Here is a 9722-nt window from a genome sequence, read left to right as displayed (position 1 = left end):
CACTGAGCTCTGAATCATGACCCTGATCATTCACACACTGATGAGGGTCTTAAAGACCTCAGAGCCATGACTGCCTTAGAACCACACCAATCACATAGGTCCTAACCTTGACACAGAAACACTGCTGAGGTGGGAGGGAGGATGTGGGTGTGCATGTGTGTGTGTGGTAGCCTAGTGCGTGCAGAATGAATGGGACTTTTTTCATACATATAATTACGTAATGTACTAGAATATTCTAAACCTTCAATAAAAGTTATAAAAGCTTATCAGCAGTTTTAAGTAAATGTCTTTATTAAAATATTTAGATAATTCATTTTGTTTTTGTTAATTATTTAAACAAATATAAGAAATCATTAAGAAAAATAAGTAAATAAATTACAACGAACAAATAAATAACACATAAATGAGCAATTTGAGGAAGCTCAAGCTTTTCTATTGTGTTCAGAAGGGCTTATTATAAACCCCATCAATAGAAAATCCATATTTTAGTGAATTGCCCAGCATTCTGTGGGTGTGGGAGCCGCCCTGCTTTGTGTGTCTGGAGACTGCGCTGGCTGAGGGGATTGATCAGGGATGGCGTGCTATCTGTGGCCATTGTTAGCTAATGAGCTACGAGAGGGACCACCTGTTTGTGGTGTGCAGCAGAAATGGCGGGGTGCAGGCCAACAGCTGTCAGGGGTGTGTGTGTGTGTGTGTGTGTGTGTGTGTGTGTGTGTGTGTGTGTGTGTGTGTGTGTGTGTGTGTGTGTATGTGTTTTTTTGAAGGTTGGCTGCATTTGGTGTGTTAGCATAGGGTGATTGGGGGGATGGTTGAGTGTATGAAAATGTATGTGTTAATGAGTGTGGAATGATAGTATGTTTATGTGCATGCACAAATACATGCACTGGTGTGTGTATCTATGTGTGTGTGTGTAGGTGTGTGTGTGTGTGTGTGTGTGTGTGTGTGTGTGTGTGTGTGTGTGTGTGTGTGTGTGTGTGTGTGTGTGTGTGTGTTGAATATGTAGAATATATCAGGGAAAGTGTATACCTGTGTGTGGAAAGGGGGCTGGGTGGAGGTTCTAAACCAAGAACCAGCCAAGCACGTATACTTACCCTCCAGAACCATGTGTCCCAGCCGTCAGCACGACCCCGTCTGAACTCCTCCTTATTGAAACATTGCCTTCTTTAGGCGGCTCATCCTCCTAGGCACACAAACAAAGCCCAGAGACTAAAGGTGTCAATGAGATTAACTTCATTTTTGAACACTGTCAGTAGCACAACAGCACCTTCTGTTCTATGTAACATAAATGCACAGCTAATTGTATGCGACACAAACCTAAGTGACACAATTTTATGTCAAAACATACTTATGTGCTATTGTGGGCTCGAAAAAAGCTTCAAAGCTTTGCTGTTTGCATGTGGGGTAATGCACTTCTAAACGGGACTGATCAGATTGATGCATGTAGGCCCCAATGAGCTTTAATCTTGATATTCCGCCATACATATACTAGCCCAGGGGTTTTCAAACTTCAAGCTGGGCCCTCCTAAGTGGGTCAGCTAACTTGGACCCCCCCCCCCCCCTTACACCAATAGATAGATAGGCCTAGGTAGATAGATAGATAGATTATAGACCTATATTAATATGGCAATCATAGCTACTAGGCTAGGCTGTTGTTATTATTATTATTATTAGGCCATATAGGTTATTATTAATATTATTATTATTGTTATTATTATTGGTTATAGTTATAATATTAGTAGCCTAGGCTATAGTAGGCTATTAGCTTTATATTATTATTGTTGTTGTTGTCGTTGTAAGGCTCCATAGGTTATTATCATTATAATAATTATTATTACTAGGCCTATCCTATTATACTAGCCTACATAAACTTGCAGAACCAGCGTTTTGGGGTTAATTCTCTAACTATTTCCAGTAAACGGCTTGCATGAAGTGCTTTTTCCACACACAGAGCGTTATCACTAACCTCGATCAGCTCCGTAACATGAGTGGCGGGGAAGTATCCCTGCTGACCAGTCTGCAGCCGTCCGTACCACCTCGACTCCTCATGCTTGAAGAGAACTTGAATGACATCACCCTGGGTGAGTTCGAGCTCGTCTGGCCAGTGGGGTTTGTAGCTGTGTTTTACTACCATCTACAGGACAAAGTATGAAGTACATGTTAATAATAAGTAATACACAACAGTAGTTTTTCCAAGATGGATCAAATGTGGATCTGCAGTAAGGAGACGTGACTCTTGCCGATTCATTCACAGCAACCGTTCATTCAGACGCCTAAGCCGTTACTAGGCTCAGTAAAGCGGATTAGGCCAGTCGTTAAAAATCACAAGGATTACCTAACCGAAAGTTGAGAGTGCAAAATCTTTTGCTGGCCTAAATCACCAGGCCATTTCACAGAAGAAATCCCAATGTCATGATTTAGCCTACAGTTGTCACTTATAAACCCTCTAAGTTAGGCCTCACTTATTAGGCTACTTATTTGATTAATTTAATCAAATCCAAAATGGGTCTAACCAAGGTCAATCTTGAGGCCTTTTTTTTAGGTAATTGCTGTATTTGTCCAAACAGTTTTCATTTAATATATGCATTAGATTTTGACATCCAAAGCAACTTAAAAGAAAAACAACATGTTAAGCCATAAGAGGGCATTTCATCTGATTGTCAGTTAAACATATCTGCCAAAAAATCCTGCAACCTGAACTTGCCTTCTCGGGGGCCTCTTGCCGGTACCGATGCCTGCCACGGCTCACTGGTGTGTGTGATGCATGGGCAGCATGCATGAGAAAAACAGCAGATTCACACACAGAGAAGACATAATGATTAGCAATGGTTCACGGCAAGGTGTTGACCATATGACATATCAATCTATTGCACTACCAACAAGGCCTCTGCACTGATGCTCTCAAGTCAAATAGATATTTACCGGTTAAAATGTTTATTGCTGCATCTAAAACTATCACACACAGCATGGAGTAGCTGTAGAAAGCACATTATGGCCTCAACTTTCCTCTCTCTTAAGTTCCTTAAAGACACCGTTCAAATTAAGATACACATCTTAATGCATCAGTCATTTGCTTACATTGTTTCCAGTGTTTGCAGTGATCGCCATGACTCACCTTGAGGAGAGAAGACGGTGGTGAACACCTCAAAGTGCTCATTGCTCTGCATGTAGATGTTCTGCTGCATGTTGCAAGCATCAGCGGTGCTATGGCACTGGCATGGCCGCACTCTCAGCCTCCACTTTAAATAAACTCGCCCGGCTAATCCGCCAGCACCTTTATTTAGGCACTGTGCATCAGCAAATGCTGAGAAAGCTCTTGTTGTGACAAGGTTATTTTTTCGCTTTACCACAGTGCCAAGAGAGATGCCAGTGCAATGCGTGGAGTTTTGGTAGCTGAGGGGAAGAGTTTGGCAAGACATGAATGCTGAAAGATGCACTGTGGAACGTGGTTTAAAAATGCATGCCAAAAACTCCAGTTTTACCCCAGGGTAGCTAAGCAACATTGATTTTTTGTTTTGTTTTTGTATCAATATGGCACAGTTTATGCTTTTAGACTTTTTGCATTTCTGGTCAGCTTTGCCACTAGATCATCTCCTCAGGGATTAACCCATCGCTATTGATTGATGGTGTCCCATTTTCGTGTCCTTTGAGGTGGAATAAGACTGATTTTTTTTTTTTGGGGGGGGGGGGGTTGAGGGTGTTGATCCCTTGGGCTTCAGTCTTACAACATGCAACAGATGGAGATAGACCCCCGCCCCTCCGCACCCCTCACCCTGCATGCCCCTGAGTCTCGGCTTTACTTAAGGTCTGTGTCACCAGTCATATATCATCCATCAAGTGGGGCTTGTGAGATTGGGCAGCTAGGAGCTACTCATGCAAAAATCTGCACCTCAGTAGCACCATCATAAACGTGGTGCAGGCATGCACAACATGAGAATGGAGGGCCCAACATATAGCAAATGAAAAGCTTGGCCAACTTGCAGTACCACTTGATAGTAATTGTACTCAACTACTAATGAGTGTGGAACTTTATTACATTCTGTGTATCTATTAGGCCTATATCAATAAAATGTACACACATTAATAAAAGTAAATTACAATGCTATATTGGTAATATAAATTAGCAGAGACTGGGACCAACTAGTCTTCAGTTAAGCTTTGATTGTTTTTTCTTTAAAAAAAAAGTTTCCTTTGTTGATCAAGTATGTTATATCTTCTCAGAAAATAGCTATAGACAAGAGTTCATTGGTTTTGATCTTAATTTTGTTTTTCTTTTTGTTTAATATTTTTTGTGCAGTTAAGTCGACTGAAAACTGTGGGATTGATATTGTGTTATGACAAAGATATTAGATTAAGCCATATCTTCATGCAGTGTTAGAAAACCCTTAGCATTGAATTTGACCTGATATTCGGGCCGTCTGTTGTCACATTTAGCTCTGGTTTCTGGACATGCCTTGTTGGCAGCCCCAGCGCTTCTTCTCCAGAAACCCTGCAAAGGGGATGGCATCAGGGAGGGCAAAGCGGGCAAGAGAGGCTGTGCCCTGCATATGTAACTCAATGTTTTGGGTCTTGGAAGGCACACTAATGCAGACTGACAGGCCATTAACTTCAACAACAACCTCGGTCACAGCCATAGCTCATGGTGGGGTTGTACTCCCTTACCGATCTCATCAAATGTGTGTACTATTGGGGAAGGGGAATTCTATCTATAAATGGGGATGGAACATCTACCAACCACTGACACATACATGGTCACCAGCCACTCAATAGTAAATTATGATTTTGAGTCTGAAATCTACCAGCTACTTTCATATTTTACCAGCATTTGGCTAGTGCTCATTTTTATCACTGACAATATCCCATTTGCATAAAAAATGAATCTGACAACAAATGAGTTAATAAAACGCAAGTGCTGGCTGCAGCCCTTTACACTCTTATGATCAGTTAATAAACTATATTTCTTTTAACATGTAACGTGTGTAGGATTTTATGGACACAGTGATACATGGTTACATGCACTGCATTTGCACAACTCTTTTCTCCAAAGTGCTATATGATGCTAACCACATCAGAGCCATATTCACTATTATTGCTGGATGTTTGGATGGAAAGTCCACTTAAGCAGTTCAGTGTGCTGATACATTCTTAGTACAAAGCCTCTCTTTACATAATGAGAGTCCTAGGCTAATCTGTACACCAGATTAAGACAGATAAATTTCTAGGAAGACGCAGGCTGCACTTACAGTAATCTATTCTTGCTCAGCTGGAATGGCTTGGCATTAGGTGGGGTTGTTTTTTTTTTTTTTCAAAAATGTTCTGCAGCAAAACAAAAGTTGCCATATGAAATCTATTGTTGATCCTGTAGCCTACTGACAGGCCATTTTTTTTGCAAAGACTGATAATGAAGAAAGGTCAAAATGTTTGCAAATACATAAGAAAAGATCTAATTGTTTTGTTGCATATGCAGAATGGTTAACTTAGCCTACTCATACGTGGCCATAGGGGCCGCATGGAATGACACTATTATTCTAATTTGCATGCAATTTCAAACAGTTGTCTGGTTGCTGGGAACTCACTTTCATTGGAAATTATTGTGTTTTACTCATGATGACACACAAAAACTGACACCGACATAGGTCACTTCCTCTCAAAAGAACTCTCATAGGAGAGCACATCAAAATGTGCAAAACATTCCTCCTTTTACAGTTATTGTGTTTCAGTCAACAGAAAAGAAACTAGCCCTTTTTGTCCAAATATACACAGAAGAGATGTTAAATTCCTAGTGCTATTAGGTAGGTGATTTCCCACAGTGATCAATCAACAACCAAGCTTATTTAGTCAAAAACAAAATCACTTACAAAGCAACCTTTGAGGACAAAAACACGATTGGTGATGAAATGATTAATGCAATATTGAGGTGGTCTGTGCATTTTCCCCATTCATTTGATCACAAACAATGTAGAAATCACTGAGAATCATTGAAAAGAGCATAAACGTACATTACTTTTAATAATTATGCAATAGTTCACTATGTGGAACATAATAGTTATGAAAACAAGCAGATAAACTGTGACTTGATCTAATTTCCCAGAAATACATTGTTTGACCCACAGAGATTCATGACAGAGCCATTTCCCAGACCACATTTCCAACTCATCAGTAATTTCTACAAATAAAGAAATGAATGGTCACATGAAATTGTCCACTTCCATCTTACTATAAATCCCACCAAGAAAGCGACATGTCAAACGCACACGAGGAACTTATTCGGGGCTGTGCCACTTATCACGTGGTAAAGGCACATGGAGAGCGGGCCATGGCAGCAAGGAGGGAGGCGTTCATTCTCAGCGTTTGCCTGGTTTAGACCGTGAATTCTGAGGCTTGCCTTTGCCTCTCCCTCTACCCTTTCCAGAGAAGCCACCCTTTCCAGAAAAGCCCCCCCTTCCAGAAAAGCCCCCCCTTCCAGAAGAGCCACCCTTTCCAGAAAAGCCCCCCCTTCCAGAAGAGCCACCCTTTCCAGAAAAGCCCCCCCTTCCTTTGCCCGGCATGTTGCCCCTTCGACCCTTCTTTCCAGGTCCTTTCCTCGCATTTGACGCCGATTCCCTATCCTCCTCCCTCATCTGTTTGTTTACAGCTCTGGTCATGTCAATGCGGGGCTTTTTGCTGTCCAACACTTTCAATATATCCAGCTGGTTTTGCCTTTCGTTGGAAAAGTCGCCAATGAGAGGCTGGAATTTCCTCTTTTTCCCGGTGTTTTTGGGCGCTTTCTCCTTTGGTAAGCGCTCCTGGAATTTACCAACAGAAGCCGTGGATACCTTGGCGACATTGAGGGCTTGAGAAAGTTCAGCTTTTGACTGTTGAGCGGTGGGAACGAGTCCCCCTCCCGGCGTGGGTAACTTTTGGGCCCTGGCAATGTTCTTCAAACGATTGAACTCATTCTTTGCTACTCTCTCCGTCTTTGCCTTGTTGCGTTTAGCGAACTGATCCTCGTTTGGGTCTGCATTCTCGGGAACTTCGATGACCCACTCTTTAGTGTCATCTTTGGCACGTTTGTAGCCCCAGCGTCTTCTCCATTCCTTGTGTTCCTCGTCCCATACCAAGTTCGTTTTCTTCTTCTTTTGAATTCCTTTCAACTTCGCAAACTGTTCCCATTTTGTTGGCGGTTTGGGTTTCGGTGGAGGCTTTTCCCTCGGTAAAGCAGTGGTTGGTTCTGGAAGTTTAACGACAATAACATCTTCAACTCTTTCTGTAGGATGTTTCCAGATCTCGTTGATGATGAGCTGTGTGTTGTCCCGAGCAAGTGAGCGGAGGAAGTCTTCCTTATTCGTGGTTTTGAACTCGCGCTCATCTACACGATTTTTGTCAGATGCCAGAAGATTCCCTAAGTCAAACTCAAGATCCAATTCTTTCTGAACGGTAATGCTTTTGAGTCGTTCGGCTTCATCTTTCTCTGCTTGAGCAAGCACGTCTTCTATGCTGCAGGCAGCCATTTTGTGCTCTGACTAGTCCACACGTGTTTTGGTGAACACGTAAAAGGTTATTTCAATCACTTCCGGGTCTTAGACCTACAACATAAGTATTTTTTGTCCACTAGATGGTTCCCTTGTGTAACTATTTACAGAGCCTTGCGATGCTCTGACTATATAGTGGAGATTAATTGAAACAGTAGCTGTTTCTAGTTTATTATGTTTACAAATCTTCTTTCATTGGCTCCAAACTAATTTCCATTTACATTTTTAGTTTAGTTTAGTTTACTCATTTGAGATTACTGATGCATCAACTAATAAATGCTGGCCATAATAACATCTTGCAAACTAGTCTTTGATTAGTGATCGAGTTTGTATGATTGGAACCCTGAATTCTCCTTCTGTCATCTGCGTACCTACTCTACCCTTTCCAAAGGGACTAAGGGAACTTGCACTGGTTCAATGCTGGGTATTCTCATTAAATCCATCCATAGCACACAGGTAAATTATGTCTGTTAGACACAAGTGGCTTCGAGGAGACACTATATCCATCTCCAGCCAAGGCTGGAAATGATGTGGGGTTTGGACTATAAAGTAGGCTCAAGCCACTGAAGTTCTCACACCTGCCTTCAAACCTTGGGCTACACATAAGAGAGCAAATTTCCCTCTCTTTGTGTCATTCTTCCCGTCTTTCTTTTTCTTTTTTCCCTCTCTCATGATGAGCACCCCCCCCCCCACACACACACCCCTGATGTTTCTGCCCCAGAGGGCAACAGAACTCCGAATACAATCCCCATTCTCAGCTCATTAGATGACGATGACACCTTCTCCTTTTGCACAATGTGGCACTCCTCTCTGTATACTTCAAAGGTAATCAAATCTGAGCGATAATCAGATTGACGGTAAATTAGGGGGTTATTTAGGACAAGAGACTCTTCTAGCAGTGATATTGAAAGCCCCTTCAAATAAAATCATTTAAGCCTGATGCCAAATGAAATGCTGTGTGGAGTGAGTGGATTACACTGGACAGTTTTTTTTAGACTTTGTCTTAGAGTTTCTGAACGATAGCCTATATGTAATTATGTTAATAATGTAATGCAGACTATGTATGCAAAATGATGTGGTCATGGTCAATTGAGAAAAAACACTACAACCCAGCTCATAAACACATAAAAGTAGATCAAAAATGATAATTGATCAAAAGAAACAAACAATCTTTGGCACATTCTGTAAGTCCCTTGGCTTTGCAACAGTCAGATATCTGCTAATGTGTTATGTAAAATCATGGGAGTATGTATTTGCAGAAATATCAAGAGACCGGCTTGCAAAATCCAAAGAGAAAGTTGAATTAGTTGGTTAACTTTTGATGAGCCATAATTGTCTTTTCCAATCTAATGACGTAGATTTACTATATAACATAGGCTATCTGTCACCTGCAAAATAAAAAATGGATACTTTTCAAATACTGAAATAACGAGAATTATGTTATCCACTAGAATTATACCATTATTCAATTTTGATGGCATCCAATTAGGTATGCTTATGCTCATGATTAAAAACAGTCATCAGACAATGCACACCTATGTTATCTAACATGAATTTCAGTATAAAAATGGCCATTATTTTCATTATTTATTTATTTTGCCCTACTAATTATATTTGACATTAGCTTCTTCCTGTGAATGTGAAGCAAAGCTGCTGACAGCTATGGAAATGAGCGCTGTTGTTGCGGGAATGACGTGGTCGAGGCCCCTGCAGGTAGGCTAACGCACACAACAGTGCGAATGCTAATGAGACGTGAGCCCATTGCACTGACACCCGTCTGGCACACCACTCGATTACTTTTTTTAAGGTGGGGGATGACAGAGAGTATAAATAGTGAGCTTTCAATTGGCGTTTCTGCATCATTGCCGTCACTGGAGTGGTGTGGCGTTTGCAGGTGCCCCAAGAGCCAGATATTGTTTGATGCCTACAGTGACTTCTATGATAGAAGAGCGGTGGTGAATTTTAATCACTGAGTCACTGTGCTTTTAGGGCATAGGCAATAGAGAGAATTCTGTGTGTCATTTTTTTCTGTCAAACAGAGAGTAGGCCTAGTCATCATGCACACCAGAGATGAAACATCCTTAGTCAGATCCGTCAGATGTGAGACCAAGGACGGGGTCGTGTTTACTACTGAGAAAGTGGTGCTATTTACCGATGAGCCAGTGCAGCGATGAACCTTTGTGTAACACCCTTTGACTGGTGGCATCTTAAATG

The 9722-nt window shown here is 41.4% G+C and overlaps 1 protein-coding gene across 1 annotated transcript; it reads right to left on the bottom strand.

Annotated features, from left to right (window-relative positions):
• Window positions 1-5987: 5987 nt before the first annotated feature.
• rrs1 (ribosome biogenesis regulator 1 homolog) lies at window positions 5988-7514 on the bottom strand. Its single transcript, XM_076290889.1, has one exon. It carries the CDS (start codon window positions 7485-7487, stop codon window positions 6342-6344), a length of 1146 nt encoding a protein of 381 aa, XP_076147004.1. The 5' UTR covers window positions 7488-7514; the 3' UTR covers window positions 5988-6341.
• Window positions 7515-9722: the final 2208 nt, after the last annotated feature.

The sequence above is a fragment of the Alosa pseudoharengus genome, unplaced genomic scaffold (assembly GCF_046254945.1).
Source record: "Alosa pseudoharengus isolate Yale_2024_CS ecotype anadromous, Long Island Sound unplaced genomic scaffold, YU_APseudo_1.1 YU_APseudo_1.1_scf_18, whole genome shotgun sequence".
Classification (NCBI taxonomy): domain Eukaryota; kingdom Metazoa; phylum Chordata; class Actinopteri; order Clupeiformes; family Clupeidae; genus Alosa; species Alosa pseudoharengus.
Note: the sequence above shows the minus strand (reverse complement) of the source record. Positions and strands in the feature narration are given on the sequence as shown.

Coding starts and splice junctions, on each gene's coding strand:
- rrs1 (XM_076290889.1), bottom strand. CDS start 7,487: ATGGCTGCCTGCAGCATAGAAGACGTGCTTGCTCAAGCAGAGAAAGAT.